We start from the raw sequence: 20,715 nt of genomic DNA, 5'->3' as shown, positions 1-20,715 counted from the left end.
AGTCACTGAGTGCCTGTGAACCCAGGTCCATGAATCAATAAACTGTTATTTCCTTTTTGCTGTTATTTTTGTATCTTTGTCTCTCTCTTTGCTTACCACCTCTCCCTTTTCCCACTCTTTCATTTATAGTTGCAGATCAAAGCACTTTTCTGCACAACTGGTGAAGTACTTTTTTTTGTCACTGGGAGTGTTGAATCGTGCAGGTCAGTATGGGCCCTTCAGCTCATGATGTTGTGCTGACATAAATAAACCAATGCTACCAATCTAAATCTTCTCAACCTCACAGCTCATAACCCTTTGAGGTACACTTTTAATTATCGTTCTGAAGTTCAATGGGTTTTGTTATGTCACTAAATGCCTCAACTATTTTGTTCACAAGTATTTGGGTTAAAAAAAACTGAAGCAATACTAAACAGTTTTTGTTTAAATAATTTTTTTTAAATTCAGTATCTAATTTCTGAGCAGGTATTTGAAATTATTATTTAATCTTTTTGGAGGGAAATTATGTAAAAATCCTGAAATGTGACAGATATCACAAAGCTGGCAAATGTAAGATGAGTACTTGTGGCACAGTTAGCGTAGGGGCAGTATGGTTGGCAAGATGGTTAACCAGTTTACAGTGCCAGCAATTGGGACTGGGGTTTGAAACCCATGCTGTCAGGAAGGAGGTTGTATGTTCTCCCTGAGTCTATGTGGGTTTTCCCCAGGGGCTTCCGTTTCCTCCCAGGGGTGTAGGTTAATTGGATGTAAATTGGCTGTTCCCATGCTGTTGGTCTAAATTTAAAATTTAAACATTTAACCAGCATACTTCTGATCCTGTGATGCAGCAAATAGAATAATCTTCTCTGCATACAATTCACCAGCTGTAAAGATTCACCAGCTGTAAAGAGGTGCTAGGCTATTCTGTCTCTGATAGATTGTTTAATTAGTTTTCATTTCATTACGTTTATGTATCAACCTTTCATTCTCATGTCAACCGTGACATTCCTACCAAGTACTGTAGAAACCAAGATGTTTGCTTCTATCTGATGCTATGTGCTTTTAGCTCTCAAATTTTCACCTGAATCATAATTTTGCTTGTCCTGTCTATATAGAAACCTGTAGTGTAGCCATAAATAATCATGCTTGTGAGTTGACCAAAAAAAATTCTTTTAACAATGACTGTGTTATTGAAAAACTTTTCTTTCTTTATTCTTTCAAGAAGACTGTTTCAAAGATTGTTGCACTCAAACTCTGAGGATTTCTATGTTCAGACCATAGAAATCTTGTTTGAGAGCTCATAGTGAATAGGCCTTCAAAGAAAAATGCATTTCACCCAAGATGGAAATGATAAAGAAGGGGCAGGGATTGTCGGAGAGAGACATGGCCTACAAGGTGAGGGGTGGCTAATTCTTTTCAGGTGGTAGTGATGGTTTGTACATTATTTGGACCATGGAAGATATGACTAATTGAATTAACTAACTCAATAAAGCAGAGAGATTCCCATTTGGCAGCTCATCATATTATACCCATTGTGATTGTTTTTTTTCCTGACCAATATAAAGTGATCCCACTGTTCATGACCATGTAGCTTTCTGTTCCTCTACTTCAAATATTCCTTCCTTCCTTAAAGCTGTAGGAGTCCCTGTCTAATTACTCTCTGTGGTAAATTGTTCTTTGCTCTATACATTCCCTTTAACCTCATCAATTTAAATTGATGCTTGCTTTTATCACCACCACAAATAGAAAATTAAAAGCATGCGGCAGTGGAAGAAACACAGCCACCATGTTGAGAGTCGTTAACGACTGTTTTTATTCCAATTCAGCGCCCCCCTTTAAGGGCAGCATAAGCGCAGTCACCTGGTGCATTGTGACATCATAATCGCTGCCCAGGGTGCGCACTGGAAGGGATGCTGGAGTCAGAGAGAAACCTCTGACGACACCATCTCGCCATGGCTGCCCCGCCCCATGGCAATGCAAGCGGGGCGGTTCGCCATGGGGATGTGGGCCGCCACAAGCACATAATGGAGGACATGAAGGAAAACGACCAGGCCAGCCACCGTTGATGGCTGGCCACACAAACAACCTCCTTCATCTGTCACATGAAGGAAGTTGTTTATGTGGCCAGCCGTCGCAGCCATTAACGGTGACTGGCCTGGTCGTTTCCCTGAAACCTGCAGGGCTGTCAGCACTTATGGGCTTCTGTTCCCCAGCACTGGTGGTAGAAACACCAGATCGACTCTGGCTTGGTCTTGGGAGCGGCTTGCGGTTGGTTGGCTCCTGGTCGTGCCACCTGGTTGAGTGCTGCCTCGTTCTCCCTCTTCATGTGTCAGAGGGCATCTGTACAGGCTGCTGCTCTCCTTGGGTTCCAGAAGTCTTCATCTGTGAGGAGCAGCTGGATGTTCTCCAGCATCTGCTCCAGGAATATCTGGCAGAAGAGAAAACAAGGCTTGTGGTCTTCTGCCAGGACCAGCATTTCGTCCATCAGCACCGACAGACTACAGTCCCCAAGCCCATTTAGGTGAAGGAACCTGGAAGCCCGTTGCTGGGGAGTTAGGCTGAAAGTTCCAAGCAGCAGGTCTTTGAGGACGGTGTATTTGCTCGTAGCTGGGGGGTGGGGATGATGTTGTCCACCCTCACTGCCGTATCTTGGTCCAGAGTGCTCACGACATGATAGAACATTGTGACGTCTGAGGGGATGTTGCAGAGTTGAAATTGTGCTTCAGCCTGCCTGAATCACGTTCTTGGTCAGTAGGTCCAAAAGGGGGGAAGCTTGATGGAGACATTGTTAACCTCTGCTGAATCCATGGTGTTTTGAGTCCAGGAAAACATCTGGGCTCGTCGGGGTCACCCCTGTGGCAGTGTGAGCAGTGGAAGAAACACAGTCACCATGTTGAGGGTCGTTAACGACTGTTTTTATTCCAATTCAGCGCCGCCCTTTAAGGGCAGCATGAGCGCAGTCACCTGGTGCATTGTGACATCATAATCGCTGCCCAGGGTGTGCGCTGGAAGGGATGCTGGAGTCAGAGAGAAACCTCTGACGACACCATCTTGCCATGGCTGCCCCACCACATGGCAATACAAGCGGGGCCGGTTCGCCATGAGGATGTGGGCCGCCACAAGCACATAATGGAAAATGTAGGACCTGGTATTCTATTGCAATCTTTACATTTTTTTTTCAAGAATGACCAATTTAGAGGAAAATGCAGGCAAATTTTGCATCCAATTCCTCATACGCATCTATTTCCTTCTAAATAGAGATCATTTCCATTCCCTGATTCCAACACATTTGATGGAGCAAGTGGTACAGGCTCATCTATACTCTACTTCAATGTAGCATGTGTGGAATAATGTATTGAGTAAATTAATTGATAACTGTTAGTTTATACAGAGATCATACCAATCTGTGATTTGTTTACTGTATTACACTGCTCTTCATGCTGTGGCTAACTTGACATCTATTTAGCTCTGGGTCTGTTCAAGGACTGTTTGTGGTACCATGCAAAGTCAGAATGATCATTTGCCTGATTCTCTTTAACATATAAATATCAATTGGAAGAGAGTTATTAAAATTTAATGGTACTAAAATAACACAATTCTGGGCAGTTTCAATCAGAAATGCAGTTCACAAATTTAACCTCCTGTGCATTGGAACTGAGCTGTAAGCTTCTTGTAAAAAGAAGAAAAAGTTGATTTGTTTGTCTTTGTTTAAAACTAAATGTGGATGATGATTGCAAAGATCACTGGATTATGGAACATCTTTTCAGTCAGCTTCTTAAAACTCAATGTGCAATAATGAGGTTACATAACAATTCAATATCATGCTGTCGCCTGTATTTTAACTGCACTAAGCTGAGTAAGCAGGTTCACTTTTCAGTATTTAATCACCCAAACCAGTAAAATACTCTGTACTTAGGATGGGGAAGACCTCGTCCCTTGGTGGATCATTCTTCCATCCACTCCCCTTCTCAAGCGAACCCCTGTGCATTTGCAAGGGATACAATGCATCCCTTTTTTTTTAACCACCATCCAGGAGGCTGTGCTCATCTTTCTGGCAAACCAGTGATTCGCTTGTCCTTTTTCTGTATTTAATGCTGTCATTGATATGCACATGTGCAGAATTGGAGGACCACAAAATAATGCATATTAATCTCATATATAACAACATTCTGAAAATTGATCCCAGAGTAAAATTAGCACACTTTTCCTCCAAATTGCACATTTCTAGTTCTTTTTTTGTCATGCGAACCTTATTTTAGAATTAAGTTACATCTCATCACTTAGAGCCTCATGCTTTTTTCTTTTTTTCTTTTTTTGGGGGGGGGGTTCTTTTTTTTTCTTTTTTTTCTCTTTTTTTCCTTTTTTTGTTTGTTTCTTGTTGTTGTGTTTTATTGAGTGTAGGAAATGTCTAAATTGAAGTTTGCTTCTCTTAATGTTCAAGGTTTAAATAATCCTATTAAGCGTAAGAAAGTACTTGCTTATTTAAAAAAATTAAAAGTTGATGTTGCTTTTTTACAGGAAACTCATTTAACAGATAAGGAACATTTGAAACTCAAATGTGAATGGGTTGGGCAAGTTTTTTATTCTTTGTTTAATTCTAAGGCAAAAGGTGTGGCAGTTTTGGTACATAAGAATCTACCATTTCAGTTACAGAATGAAGAGAAAAATGGTGGAAGATTATTAAAATTAAATTGTACAATATTTAATGAGGCATGGACTTTGCTTGATGTTTATGCTCCTAATGTTGAGGATGCAGCTTTTGTTGCGGATATGTCTTTATTACTTGGACAATCGAACTCTAATGTGATGATTGGGGGAGATTTGAATGTGGTGTTGGAGCCTTTATTGGATAAGTACCCAAGAGTAATTAAGAAGTCTAAGATGGCAATCCAAGTGATTAATATGATGGCAGATTTGAATTTAATTGATATTTGGCGAAGAGTTAATCCTACAGAGAAAGATTTTTCTTTTTATTCCTCGCGACATAATTCTTTTTCTAGAATTGATTATTTTTTAATATCAGCACATTTGCAGGATAGGGTTACATCTGTGGAGTATAAGGCTAGATTGGTTTCGGATCATTCATTATTATTATTAGAATATTTGAGTTCACAAGATGTTCAGAAAGCTTCAAGATGGAGATTTAATACTATGCTATTGCAAAAACCAGAATTTATTATTTCTTTAAAACAGCAAATTGAAATTTTTATTGGTATTAACTGTAATTCTGTTTCTAGTCATTTTGTTTTATGGGATGCAATGAAAGCTTTTTTGTGAAGGCCAAATTATCAGTTATGCCTCTAAAGTAAAGAAGGAGAGAATTAAAGAGATTGAAGACTTAGAGGAAAAGATAACTGCTACTGAAAAAGAATTTCAAAAACATGCTACCAAAACGCAAAAGAATCAGTTAACTAATTTAAAATTTAAATATAATGAATTACAAACATATCGGTTTGAATGTTTAATGAATTGAACTAAGCATAAGTTTTATGAATGGGGTGAGAAAGCTCATAAAGTTTGGTCATGGCAATTAAAAAAGGAACAATTATCTAGGATTATACCAGCGATTAGAAAGAAATCAGGTATTACTTTTAAGCAAAAGGAGATTAATGAGGAATTTTGTAATTTCTATAAACAATTGTATACTTCAGAATGTAAAGATGTAACTGGAGACGCAATAGATTCTTTCTTGGAAAATATTAACTTGCCACAATTGAATCAAGAAGATAAACAAGAGTTAAATAAACCTTTTACAGAAGATGAAATAGAAAGGGCAATAAGAGACATGCCGAATGGAAAGGCACCTGGTGAAGATGGGTTTTCTATAGAGTTTTATAAAGTTTTTTATGCTGATGTATCTTCTATTTATAAGGATGTATTACAACAAACTTACAATACTTTTCAATTACCTGAGTCTTGTTCTAACGCAATAATTACGGTTATACTAAAAAAAGATAAAGACCCTTTACAGGTTTCTTCTTATAGACCAATTTCGTTGTTAAATGTAGATTATAAAATTGTAGCTAAAATTATGGCTAATAGATTAGCTCAATATCTGCCTAAAATTATACATGGTGATCAAACGGGATTTATAAAAAAACAGGTATGCGTCAGATAATATTTTACGGTTAATAACCTTAATAAATAAATCTAAATTTCAGTTGAATTATCCAATAGTGGTTTCATTGGATGCAGAAAAGGCTTTTGATAGAGTGGAATGGAAGTTTCTGTTCAAAGTACTTGAGAACTTTTGTTTTGGTTCTTCATTTATTGGGTTGATAAAGGCTTTATATAATAGCCCGAAGACTAGAATTGCTGTTAATGGCCAAATTTCAGAATCTTTTAGTTTGACAAGATCTACTAGACAAGGATGTCCGTTGTCACCTGCTTTATTTGCTATAGTTATTGAACCTTTAGCACAATTAATATGTCAAAATGAAAATGTTAAAGGTATGAGAGTTCTGAATGAGGAATATAAGATTAATTTATTTGCTGATGATGTTTTATTATATTTGGTGGATCCGGATATTTCTTTACTTGCAATTCAAGAATGTTTAGAAATTTATAGCCAATTATCTGGTTACAAAGTAAATTGGGCTAAAAGTGAAATTTTACCAATTTGTAAAGGTGATTATTCAGTATATAAAAATATTACAAATTTGAAGTGGACTACACAAATTAAATATTTAGGAATTAATGTTAATACGGAATTTCAAGAATTATATTCAATTAATTATTTTCCTTTAACAAAAGGATCAAATTAGATTTGATTAGGTGGAGGGATCTACCTTTGGGTTTACTAGGGAGGATTAATACCATAAAAATGAATATTTTTCCTAGAATACAATATTTGTTTCAATCAATTCCTTATTTTAAAAAAAAAAGTTTTTTAAGGATTTATATAAAGCGATTAGAGAATTCTTATGGAAGGGAAAATTTCCGAGAGTAGCAATGAGAAAATTGATGTGGGATTTTCAATTTGGAGGTTTAAGATTACCGAATTTTCAGCATTATTATGAAGTAGCTCAATTCAAATTTCTTAGTGCATTAATGAATATGGACGACCCACCTAGTTGGGTAAAGATAGAAATGGCGGTTATTTTAGAAAAATTTCCTCATGAGTTTTTGTTTCGATGGAATAAAAATTTATTACGAACTTATGATGTGCCAATATTGAAACATTTATTGAATTTATGGACAAGTAAACTTAAAAAATTGGGACTTAAAAATATATATACTGGAATATTGCCGTTATATAATAATCAACTTGTTCCTTTTACGGTCTCCAATGCCACTTTGAAACAATGGGAAAAGAAGGGAATAAAAAATTTATCTGATTGTTTTTCTGAGGGTTGTTTTTGTTCCTTTGACGAATTACAAAGGAAATATGGTATTAGTGCAAATTCTATATTTGTATATTATCAATTAAGATCTTTTGTAAAACAGTTATGTGGTCGACATATGATTTTATTGCCTGAATCTAGTTTTGAAGAATATGTACTTTCAATATCAAAAAAGGGATATATATCTGATTTGTATTGTATTTTACAAGAAATTGATAGTAAAAAAGACTGGGATAAAGATAAGTTGAAATGGGAAAAAGATTTAGGACATAAAATAGCTGAAGAAGCTTGGATGGAAATTTGTCAGAATAGTATTCGGAAATTAATTAATGCTAGACTAGCGATGATTAATTATAATTTTATTCATCAGCTATATTTATCGCCAGAGAAATTAAAAAAATTTGGTTTTAGTAAGTTGGATTCTTGTTTTCGATGTGATCAGACGGCCAATACTTTTTTGCATACTGTTTGGCTTTGTGATCGATTTCAACAATTTTGGAAAGGTATTCAATCTGTTTTTAACAGTTTATATAATATCCATCTTGTATTAGATTCCGATATATTTTTATTAGGGAACATGCAATCATTAATCGATTTAGGTTTAGAGGATTATCAGATTTCATTTATTTATTTAGCTTTAGTTGTGGCTAAGAAATGTATAGCACTTACTTGGAAAGATAGAAATATACTAACTTTAGATAAGTGGTATTTGGAAATGAAATTTTGTTTGACTATGGAAAGGATATCTTTTTCAATTCAGGATAAGATGTCTTTTTATAAGTTAAAGTGGACTCCGTTTGCTAATTATATGCATTTAAGTTTGATTTAAATATATGTTTAAGTGTGATATTTTAGTATATTTTAGTATTTGTTGTTGTTAGAATTTTTTTAGGTTAAGTTTTATCTCTTTTTTGTAAGTGGGTATTTTTTTTCATATATAATATTGTCAATTTTATTAACTCTTCACTCTTTATTTTGGGGGAGGGTTGGACTAATTTTAAGTTAGACTATTAATATTGTGTTACAATTAACGGGGGGGGTTATTTTGTGTAGTTTTCTGATGTAATATTGTAATCATATCTTTTAAATTTTTTTTCTATTTTTCTTTAAATCTAATTCTTTATTGTATTCATGTTATAAAAATTTTAAATAAAGTCTTTAAAAAAAACTTAGAGCCTCATGCTAGTGGAACTCTAAAAGCATCTTTGGAAAAGATACAAGATAACGTACTTCTTTGGAAAAGTAACAGGCCTGTACTCTGTCTTCCCAGAATGTCTGCTGAGATTGACAATGGATGGAAACACTGACATACACAACCCAGGGTCCTGCAATTTATTATGCTACTGTGGAATGATCATGAGTTCATAGGGCAGTTGAGAGAAATCCTGTTAACATCCATTTTGGTGGTAGCAAAGTTAAATTTATGTCTAACAGGAAGAACCCTTTCCAGCAAATTGTTCTACCTCAATAGTATTTTCTGAACTCATCTGAAGCATAAGAAATTCTTATTTTGTTGTCACATACAATGTAATTTTAGTAGAATTTTTAGAGACATGTTGTTATTTCATAACACTATTGAAAGATCTCATTAATTTTACCTTTTTCTTGAGAGTTTATTGTAATTAAAAAATGCAAATATGTACAGTGAACATAAATTCATACAAAAATACTGGAGGAACTCAGCCATTAAGAGTTCCTCTAACATTTCTGTGTTTGTACTACATTCACAGCATCTACAGACTTTTGTGTTTCGCACCAAAATTCATACTTGCTGTTAACAGTTACCTAAATTACTCCAACTGAAAAGATATAAATTTAAGTACCATAATATAGTAAGACAGGAAAAAAAATCAGTACTGTATATAAGGGCAGATAAATAATAGGCTGCACATTTAATGTAGTGGTTAGCACAATGTTATTACAGTGCCAGTGACCTGGGTTCAAATCCGATGATGTCTGTAAGGAATTTGTATGTTCTCCCTGCATGGGTTTTCTCTGGGTGTTCCTGTTTCCTTCCACATTCCAAAGATATAAGGAATTGATAGAGTAATTGGTTACATGGGTGTATTTGGGTGGAATGGGCTCATGGGCCAGAAGGGCTCATCACCATTCAGTTGTTAATTACAGGTATTCACATTTTCAGTTAATACAAGTTTTTTAAAAAAGTGGAATTTCATTAGTGTAGGCAGATCTTTTGATTTTGGAGTAGTTTATGATGGGGTAGTATTGAGAAGTTAAATTGCCTCCTAGCTAATGGGAAAAAAAAATTGTTCTTGAACCTAGAGGTACTAAACTTCAGATTTCTGTTCCTCTGCCTGAAAATAGCAGTGCTCACTTAAATTTGCAACAAAATATTCAATAGAAATGCACTTTCTGTGTAAAACTTGGCTTACCTATGTGGTTGAGATGAATTTTGAATGAAGGGTTGGATTTAATGCAGATTCAGATGAAAAAAGCAAATGGACAACAAATTTATTTTCAAAAGGTTTACTTCCTGAAAGAAAATTGGGGATTATGAGAAACAACTTTAAGCCGAACCCAAGATAATTTCAGATTTGCTGTATTACATAGGAAGTTGCAGAAACATTAAATTGACTTCTCTTGAATTTGGCAAGTTTAATCATAAAATGACGCTGACACATTGTCTTAGTTCAACTGACCTAAAATGTTTTGCTGCTGATTTTCATTTGTACTCAGCATCTGATGCCTCTTGTTTCAGTGTTCAACATTGATGAATACTAGCGGCCCGTTTTTCCATTGGCGCAATGTCCTGGTGAAACCTTTCACCATGTTATGTCATTGACTGGACTAAGATGAGCAGGGAAGAAGTTAAAGTGCGAATGCAGAAAATGAATTTTCAATGACGTATTGAAATTCGTGATTTTGTAGGCTTGAGGTAGACTTCAAATATGATAGGAAATTATAAAAATATATCTTAAAAAAACGGTCTGTCATAAGAAAGTTTTAAGGTGTTTGCAATGATCAGCAGCCCAAAATCCATAAAATACATCCGAAAATGTTCAGTAAGAAAAATCTCCATTGTCCAGCTGATCCACTCAAGTGCAGCTGAAGTTTAATATTTTGACAAGTAGTAATCCTTTCTTTATCCTAGTTTTAGCTGGAAATCTTTGGATTGCATCTGCAATGTTCAACAATGTCATTCTTATTGTTTGGTTTTGTAGCTGGCTGATAGTAAATTACTTTGACACTGGGTGCTTTGAATGTAATCTTGACACTACAGACTCTTACCATCTCTTCCATCCCCTTTTAGCCATTGCTTAGTAAGCTTAATGTCTGTAATTGGAAAAATGCTGGAAACTTTCATTAAGGAAGAAATTGTGATCGAAATTGTTCCATCAGTCGTCTGCCTGGATTTAGGAAGGGTAGGTTATGCTTGAAGATATAATGAGTGCAATGAATAGAGGGAAACAGTGGATGTTGTGTTCTTGGATTTCCAGAAGGTTTTTGATAAGATGCCCCATAAAAGACATCCATAAAATAAGGAAGCATGGAGTTGCATGTTCGGTATTTAGCGTGGTTAGAGGATTGGTTAACTAATAGAAGGCAAAAAGTTGGTTTCAAAGGCTATTTCACTGGTTTGTATCAATGGTGGGCATATTGCCACAGCGGTTCATGATGGGCCCACAACTGTTCATTATGCATGCGGATAACTGGAATTCACTGTCTGTGTATTGTTCAGATGGTTGGCTTCTCCCTCATCTACCCCAATATAAACCTGTTTTCCTGCCTTACTTCAGATTCACCTGAGGACTATTGTGACTACCAGCCATTGATTGTAAGCTATTAAATGTGTTGGTACTCCTCTCTTGTCTCTGAGTGCAATCAGTTATGTTACTATTTTAATAGCCTAACTTTGAAACTGGATGGGAGCCCTGTTGAAGACAGGCATGCTCCAAGTCAACCCTCTGTCCCCTGAGGCCCTGGAGGAATTTGTCTACTTGAGTGCTTCCAGTCCTACCCGATGGTCACACAAGAAGCCTTCAACTCTGATAGTCTCTGGAGATTGGCACTTCTCTCTCGAGTGGGCCCCAAAAGATATGTTGTCATCAGAGACTGTGCTACCTAAGAGTTGGCCATAGAAGGCTTGAAGGCCCGTTACATGAAGCCTCAGAACAGCATGCTGGCAAGGCATTGACTCTCTCAACGTTGGCAGCGTCTGGGTGAGTCGCTGGGTGAATATGTTCTTAAACTGTGGACCCTGACCAGAAAATGCCACTATGAAGCAGCCACGGCCCGGGTGAGAGAGGAAGAACAAATCTGGGACACCTGTGTGGCAGGAGTGAAGTTGAGATACGTGAGGCAGTGACTGCTAGAGTTGGAGGAGAAAGACCTGGAGCTGGCGAAAGCACTCGAACAGGTCCAACTAGGAGCTGATGACCTCATGGGTGAAAATGGTGCTTTTTCAGAGGACCAGGTCATTGGTGATCCCCCCCCCCCCAGCCCCAGCGCTGACCGCTGCGGCCATGCGTGACTGGGGATGCTACTTCTGTGGACGGGCACAGCACCCCCATCCCCGATTCCCCACGAAGGACTCTGTGCACTCAGGATGTGGTAAGCAAGGGCACTGGGTGAAAGTCTGTCGGGCTAAAGGGAACCGAAAGAGGGCGACCTCATGTGCAACCCCTGAATCATTGCTCGACCTGTGCACGAGTCCTGAAATGCTGGCCTCAGCCTCTTCGTTCTGCTTGCTGCGCTTCGTAGCAGAACCTGCCACCAGAAGTGAAGCATCGCAGGAAACCACGGTGCCCATCTTGCCACGCCTCAAGGTTGACGCCACCTAGTCCTTTGTCGGATTAAGATAGAGGGCGGCTATCTTGCCGCGCCTCATGGGTGATGTCATCTTGTCTACCCACGGGCCAAGAGGAGAGAATTGACATCCGAATGGGGAGTGACAGGGTTTCCGGAGCACTGGCATCGGTCGTCCTGGATCAGGCAATACCTCACCAATTGAATAACTCGATGATGGAGATGAGGGTAAATGGACATTTGACTGATTGCTTCGTAGACACTGGCTTCACTGAGAGCTTTATAAACACTGAGATGGCTCTGCGGTAATTTGAGAGTGTACCCAACCGACTATCATATTTTCTTAGCTTCACACTCATACTCTCTGATCCAGGGATATTGTATAGTACATCTAACTGTAAAAGGGGGGAAATTTTGTAAGTTCCAATTGTATGTACTAAAACATTTGTATGTTCTTGTGTTGCTGGGCCTGGACTTCATGTGTCACTTTAAAAGCGTGACAATGGAGTATTCTGGCCCACCCCCTCCAATCATGGTGTGGAACAAAAGATCCCAAAATCTGGAGGCCAAATGCAGTCTCTCCACCCTAAATATTGATCCCCTGCACTGTTTCTGAACCTGACTCCTGATTACAAACCAATAGCTACAAAGAGCAGGTGATACAGTGTGGGGGATTGGGAATTTATTAAAGCCGAGACAGCGGCTACTCAAAGAAAACATAATTGAGCCTAGCAACAGCCCACGCAGAGCCCAGGTCATAGTCGAGAAAGAGGTAGAAAAGTCCAGGCTAGTGATTGACTATAGCCAAACAATTAATCATTCCTGGAAGCATACCTCCCCCCCCACCCCACCACCTCGAATTTCGGACATGGTAAATGAAATTGCGCAGTCTTGGGTATATTCGACCATTGACCTGAAAGCTGCGTACCAACAGTTACCAATCCATTTTGAGGATTGCCCCTACACAGCATTTTCCCTATCAGTTCCGGAAGGTCCCTTCTTTTGGTATCGCTAATGGGGTCTCGGTCTTACAGAGACAGATGGACAAAATGGTCGATGACTATGGGTTGAAGTCCATCTTCCCTTATCACCATTTGTGGACACTCTCTGGAAGACCATGACCATGACGCCAACCTCCAGAGCGGCCAAGGCCCTGAACTTCATGTACAATTCCAGTAAGTGTGTATTCGGACAAAATGTCTGGCAATCCTGGGCTATGTGGTGGAGAATGACATAATTGGCTTTGACCCTGATCGAATGCGCCCCCTGTTAGACCTCCTGATCCTGAAGACCATGAAAGCATTAAGGAAGTGCCTGGGCTGCTTCTCTTCCTACACCCAGTGGGTCCCTCACTACATAGATAAGGTCTGCCCCATTTTAAAGTCCACCTCTTTCCCATTGTCGGCTGAAGCCCAGGTGGATTTTGACTACATTTGGAGCTACATCGCAAAGGCCACCATGTGGATGAGAATGCACCCTTCCAGGTGGAAAGTGATGTCTCTGACATAGCTCTGGCCGCTACCCTTAACCAGGCAGGCAGGCCGGTTGCCTTTTTCTACTGCACCCAACAAGGCCATGAGCTTCAGAATCCATCTGTGGAGAAAGAGTCTCAAGCCATTGTAGAGGCCATCAGGGACTGGAAGCATTACCTGGCCGGCAGAAAATTTACATCAGTGATTGGTGGTATTTATGATTAATAATGGAAAAAGGGGAAAAATGAAGGATGATAGATCGCTAGGTGGAGAATCCAACTCTCCACCCATAATTACGACATAGCAAACAGGTACAATACTCTCAATGAACTTCCAGATGCACTGTCAAGAGGAAGCGATGCCTCTGCACACACTGGCCAGTTGCGGTTACTGGACGATGAGCTTTGCCACCCAGATATCGCAACTCCTCACGAGCTTATGTTTATGTTCCAGAGGAAATCCACGTCTGGGACTACTCTCCCGTCTTGGCAAATGGCACCAGGGCCAGTCCTGCTGAGAAAGCACATAAGGAGGAGCAAGACAGACCCCTGATTGAGATAGTACACCTGCTGCACGCCAACCCAACGTTGGCCTATGTGGCATACCCTGACAGCAGAGAGGACACTGTCTCGATCAGAGACCTGGCACCTGCCAGAACTGAGGATCTGATACCTCAAATGAGCCAGGAACTACTGAGTGCCCCACACAGAGTCCCAGAGGACAGTGCTTGGGAAGTGGTCCAATCCACCCCACGACCTGAGCCGGAGACCTCGAGATCCACTGACCCTGTTCCACAGGGGGTCCAGGAAGTTCGGGAAGCCCAAAGTCCTACAGTACTGTGGAGCTTGACCAGAATTACCAGACCCTCTGACAGACTTGACTTGTAAATATTTGTAAAGTATTAGTTTTTTGAAAGAATGATCTCTGTTTTTCACCCACAGGCTCTATTCTGAAGGAAGTAGTGAATGCAGTGATCTGGAATTCGCTGTCTATGTCTTGTCTAGATGGCTGGCTCCTCCCTTGGCTCCACCCTCACCTACCCCAATATCAACCCTGGTATTCCTGCCTTACCTCAGATTCACCTGAGGACTATTGTGTCTACCAGCCATTGATTGTAAGCTATTAGAAGCATATTTATACTCCTCACTTGTCGCTGAGTGCATTCAGTTGTGTTACAATGTATTTTAACAATTTGAAAGATGGGACTCAGTGTAGTATATCAAGATTTGCTGATGACGATAAATTGAGTGGAAACACAAATTGTTCAGAGGATGTGGAGAGTCTGCAGAGAGATGAGGACACGTTAAGTGGGTGGAAAAGCATCTAGCAGATAGAGTATAATTATTTCAATGATGAAAGATTGCAGCGTGCAGTTGAGCAGAGGAACTCTGGAGTTCTAGTGTCTGAATTGCAAAAATTTGGTATGCTGGCTGCAACAAGTTATCAAGAAAGTAAATGGGATGTTGGCCTTGATTGATAGAGGAGTTTAATTTAAGTGCAGGAAGGTTCTGCTGCAACTGTATAGGGTATTGGTGATAATTCATCTGGAGTGCTGCGTGCATTTCTGGACTCCTTACCTGATAAAAGATGTGCTGGCTTTGGAGGCAGTGCAGAGAAAATTCACAGATTGATTGCAGAGAAGAAGGGGTTGGTTACCCAAGGGGTCTCATGGAAACATACAAAATTATGAAAGGGATGCACAAGATAGAGGGTGGAAATTTGTTTCTCCTGATAGAACTAGGGAACATAGCCCTAAGGTTCCAGGGGTAAATTTAGGATGGAAATGAGGAGAAATTGCTTATCCCAGAGATTAGCGAAACTGTGGAAGTAGTAAAGGCTGCCTTGTTAATTATATTTAGGATACAGTTAGATAGATTTTTATATGGCAGGAGAATTAAATGGTTATCGGGAAAGGCACTCGGTGGAGTTGAGTCCATAGTCGTATCAACCATGATATTATTGAATGGTGGAATTCTGGTCAAGCTCCACAGTACTGTAGGACCCAGTTATTGATGGGTCAGATAAGCTACTCCTGATTCTCTTACTTATGCTCTTCATGATTTACCTCACATTTATTTTAAAATTGCTACTCAGCAAAAATGGAATGAAAAATAAAACACACAATAAATAGTATTTAAACAAACATGGGCCTTGACCAAACTCAAAGTGTTCCTATTTATTTAAGTCTATCATCTCAGTTTGTTATGGATCTGCTGATTAATTAATTTTTAAAAATTAATTTTTCAGTTATGTTCATTTCATCTGGTTAGATTGCTAATTTGTACATTTCAAAATCATTTACTTTTGAATTTTTAGATTGTGTTCACCACACTAGTTTCTAGGGATCCAGGGTGTTGATGCAAAAGAACAGAGAAGTGGAGGAGGTTAGTATCTTCAAGTTCCTGGGAGTCCATATATTAGAGGTCCTCTCCTGGAGCTAGCACATTGAGGCGACTGTGAAGAAGGCACACCAACTCCTCTACTTTTTCAGAAGTCTGAAGAGATGTGACATATCTATCGAACTTCTGACTGGTTTGGAAATTGAGTACTCAGGAATACAGAAGGTTGCAGAAAGTGGCAAATCTAGCCATGGGCACTGACCTCCCAAGCATTGAAGCATTACTTCAAGAACTCAGCCAGCATCATAAAGGATTCCTATAAATCTGGTCACACTGTCTTCTCCCTGCTACCTCCAGGTAGATTGTACAGAAGCTTGAAGTGCAGCACCTCTAATTTGAAGATTTTTTTTTCCCTAACCACTATCACTCCCTGTACTACTCCAATCAGTCATAAACTACTATGGGATCACCAAAAGATCTATCTGCATGACAGAAACATCACTTTTATTTGCCCTAACTGCAACTGTGAATAATTATATATCTATTTACATCTATCATCTCTTTTATTGTCTCATGGCAAATTGTGTTTTTATTTGTAGTTGTGTATCTTGCATACCTGTGTGGCTGTAGAAGTTTGCTGCATCTATACATTCTACTTGTGTATATGACAAACTTTCAGACTCGTACTCAGCTGGGAAATTCAAATTCAAAATATTAAATCAAACTGCAAGAGTAAAAGAGTTAAGTTTTAATAAGGGTGACTATGTAGTCACCTAAGGCAGGAACAGGGTACTACTGATTGTGGATGATCAGCCATGAGCACAGTGAATGATGGTGGTGGCTTGAAGGGCTGAATGGCCTACTCCTGCACCTGATCATGATTTAATGTTGCAATAATATGAACCCTGCCATTTGTGAAAAAGTTTGTAAGTTGCTGATTTATCATATACTTGCTGAATAGTTTCTTGAGAAAGAGTTAAATTATGAGTAATTTTTACCAAATTAATTGTTTACATCAGATCCAGCAAAACACTGGGAACTTTTGTATTATAAACATATAAGCATAGAAAACTTGCAGCACAATATAGGCCCTTCAGCCCTTGTGCCGAACATATCCCTACCTTAGAAATGACTAGGCTTTCCCATAGCCCTCTATTTTTCTAACCTCCATGTATCTATCCAAAAGTTTCTTAAAGGACGCTAACATATCTGCCTCCTCCAAAACCTTACCCCTGACATGTCCTCTAACTATTCCCCAGCACCTGAAATGCAAGTCCTCTTGTGGCAACCATTTCAGCCCAGGGAAAAAGCCTGACTATCTGCACAATCATTGCCTCTCATCAGCTTAAATACCTTTATCAAGTCACCTCTCATCCTCTGTTGCTTCAAGGAGAAAAGGCTAAGCTCACTCAACCTGTTTTCATAAGGCATGCTCCCTAAACTAAGGCCACATCCTTGTTAATCTTCTCTGCACTCATATGGCTTCCATATCTTTCTGGTAGTGAGGTGACCAAAAATGTGTACAGTACTCCAAATGGAATCTGACCAGGGTCCTATATAGCTGTAACATTACCTCTTGGCTCCTAAATTCAATTCCACTATTAATGAAGGTCAATATACCATACGAGTTCTTAACCACAGAATCAACCTGCGCAGCTGCTTTGAGCGACCTATGGACTCAGACCCCCTCTGATCCTCCACACTGCCAATAGTCTTACCATTAAAACTATATTCTCCCATAATATTTGACCTTCTCTAGTTAAATTTCACATTCTTTGCTTTGATTAGACTTGGTATATTGCGTATGGTTCTGTATTTTTAAAAAAAATCATCCACAGAACTGTAATTTAGGGAGTGGCACAGTTACTAACTTATGGATAAGTGTTTTTGCAGCAAATAACCATCTGAAATGCTATTTTTGTATATATTTATCATTCTAACTTTGTAATTTATTTCTTTTCCAGTTTTTCATGTCTTTCCCACTTAAAGGATAATGTGGAAGTCATAAAGGACAAGGTTAATGTAACAAATGTTGATGAGATTGTGACGCATTTACAGTGAGTTTTGGTTTAATTCTAATATTTTAATATTAATTCATTACAGTTAGAGTATCTAAAATAGTGTAGACATAAAATAAAGTATCATTCCCTTCATGATTTGTACATTTGAGAATTATTTGTGATTCATTAAAAAAATTTGGAGAGTTCTATTTTCATGTAGTTTTCCATATGAAAACTCAGCAGTTATCTTTAAATCTCATTATTCTATCTGTTGCCAAATATACCATCTGGGTTGCACTGAACATCCCATAAAGACCAAAGAGAAGGAAAGAATAATTTGGAAGTTCCTGACTCCAAAGGTAATCTGGTGTTGAAAAAAAAATCAGAATAATTATTTTGGCAAAGAACTTATTGTCTTGAAATGGATGAAAATTGCATTATTTTGCACTTCAATTTACTTAAATATGTTTGAAATATTCTGACCTTGTAATTATCAGACCAGCGTGGAAACTAGAGTAGCTGAGTTCTGCAGCTGTAAGTAATTGAGTGGTAAAAAGTGAGCAATGCAGCTATTGCTTCTCCAAGATTCTCTTTATTGCTCTGTCCACAGGATGCACAAAAATACTTGGTTTGCTCTGCAAGCAAAGCAAAACAGAATGACCAAATTGACATTTTACCCCCCCACCCCCATTTTCTGATTTATTTTTTTTTCTGAGTGACTGTCCCTTTAAGAGACCAGATTTAGCAAAGACCTGCAGGTTTTGCAAAGTGACTGTGAACTAACAGCAGCCTTTGAAGACAACATGTTCTTAACTTGATACATTTGCAAAAAAACCTTGGAGAGACCATGTGACCAGCTTATTTGAAAAGGAAGAGCACAGGCAGCCCATGAGGTCTTTTGAAGGAAGCAAAAGAGTCAACAACTCTTCAACCTCCTTTGTGATAACGAGAAGCCCACTTGGCCTCATTGTGCGGTTATAGACAGAATTGTCAGACCCTACCCTTAGTAATAAGCTAATAAAAGCATTTGTTCTCCCGTTGTGAGAGCTTTTATTCATGCTACAATTTTATTAGCTTATTCCCTAACGATGGAAGTGCTACTCAAGCCAGGTATACTACTGATAGACCCTCTGACCCCGACTTGGCTGAGGAGCTCACATACTGGCTAGACTGCTTCCAGGCTTACCTGAACGTGACCAGAGATGCCTTCCACACCAATAAACTGAGGAGGTCCCCACTCATTTTGAGGATAGGAACAAAAGGGTATGCAGTCATCAGGGTACACATGATGCTACTATTCAGGTGTTGAAGGCTAGGTACTGAAGTTTCAAAACTAGGACCTAGCGAGGCACCGACACATTCTACATGGCCATTTGCCAGGAGAGACTGGATTTGTGGACGCTTACCGAGAAGTGCATGTACAAAGTGGCTATGTGCCGCATTCGTGAGGAAGAACAGATCCGGGACACTCTTGGTGTGGGGGTCCAATTGAGGTACATGACGCAGTGACTGCTCCAGTTGGGAAAGAAGAACCTGGCTAGCCACGTTGAGCTGGCCAAATTGCTGGAACAGGCCAAGCTCGAGAATGACGACCTCGAAGCCAGCTCACTTACTCACTCAGGTGGCCCCTTCCAAGGACCGGCTGCTTCCATTCCCCTGTCCTAACGGCTGCTGCTTCCCATGCTGGGGAGTGCTTTTTCTGCGGCAAGAGCCAGCATCCCTGATCTCATTGCCGTGTGTTCCAGCTATGGCAAGAAAGGGCATTGGGCAAGGGTTTGTTGCATGAGGGGAAGCCTAGGGAAGCCGGCAGCCTGCATCACTCCCGGATCCACTTCCAGCCCCAAGCCTTCTGCCCTGAATTCACCCAAATCCACTTGCTGCATGACATGTCGACAGAGGGTGGCAGTGAGGAAATGGTGTGAAAAGGCTTGGTGGCCATCTTGCCAAGACTCAAATTCAAACTCAGCGCCATCATCTTTGAAGGAAGAAGGAGGGCAGCCATCTTGCACACCATGAGGTCGACGCCATCTTACCCAAGCAGGGCAACCCAGGATGGTGGGGGCCACTCAAGTGAGGAGCAAAGAGTCTCTGGGGACTTAGCCTTGGTGGTTCTAGATCAGGACAGACCTCACCAGCTCAGCAACTCCATAGTGACTGTGAAGATGAACGGGCATTCCATTAAATGCCTAATCAACATGGGCTCTACTGAAAGCTTCATAGACTCACGGACTTTGCAAAAATACAACCTGAAGGTGTATCCTAATTACCGCATATTTCTCGCACCTCATTCGCATTCTACACATGTTCAACAACATTGTATAGTACATCTGTCATTTGAAGGGGAGGGAATTCTGTAAATTTCACTTGTATGTGTGCTCCAGTGTTGTTGGGTCTGGACTTCCTGTGTCACCTTAAAAGTGCCACACAACCCAGAATTGCTAACCGAGTGGTCCGGAAGACACACTTATCGAAATTGTAGGTGAAATTCAGCCGAATTGCAGTCTGAAAAAATTTCTCAAGGGTGGCATCATGATCCTCCGTGACATGGCCGCAGATGGTGACATTGTCCAGATATGGGAACGTAGCAGTCAGCCCATTCTGATCCATCATCTGGTCCATTTCCCGCTGGAAGACCGTGACGCCATTTGCGACCCCAAAGGGTACCCTGAGGAATTGATACAGCCACCCATTCGCTTCGAAGGCCGTGAAAGGTCGGTCTTCTCGGCAGATGGGGAGCTGATGATAGACCGAATGTAAGTCAATGGTGGAAAATACACGGTATTGGGTGATCTGATTCACCACATACCAATTGCTT

General features: G+C 39.6%; 1 protein-coding gene across 4 annotated transcripts in view; it reads left to right on the top strand.

Moving 5' to 3' along the window:
• ccdc24 (coiled-coil domain containing 24) overlaps positions 1-20,715 on the top strand; it is an 88,683-nt gene that overhangs the window by 32,589 nt on the left and 35,379 nt on the right. For all 4 annotated transcript variants that reach the window (XM_069938850.1, XM_069938851.1, XM_069938852.1 and 1 more), the window contains one exon: positions 17,865-17,957. In XM_069938850.1, coding sequence (XP_069794951.1) covers positions 17,865-17,957 — 93 coding nt within the window. The remainder of the gene's footprint in view (positions 1-17,864; positions 17,958-20,715) is intronic.

The sequence above is a fragment of the Narcine bancroftii genome, chromosome 5, assembly GCF_036971445.1.
Source record: "Narcine bancroftii isolate sNarBan1 chromosome 5, sNarBan1.hap1, whole genome shotgun sequence".
Lineage (NCBI taxonomy): Eukaryota > Metazoa > Chordata > Chondrichthyes > Torpediniformes > Narcinidae > Narcine > Narcine bancroftii.
This window is presented reverse-complemented; position numbering and strand designations above follow the sequence as displayed.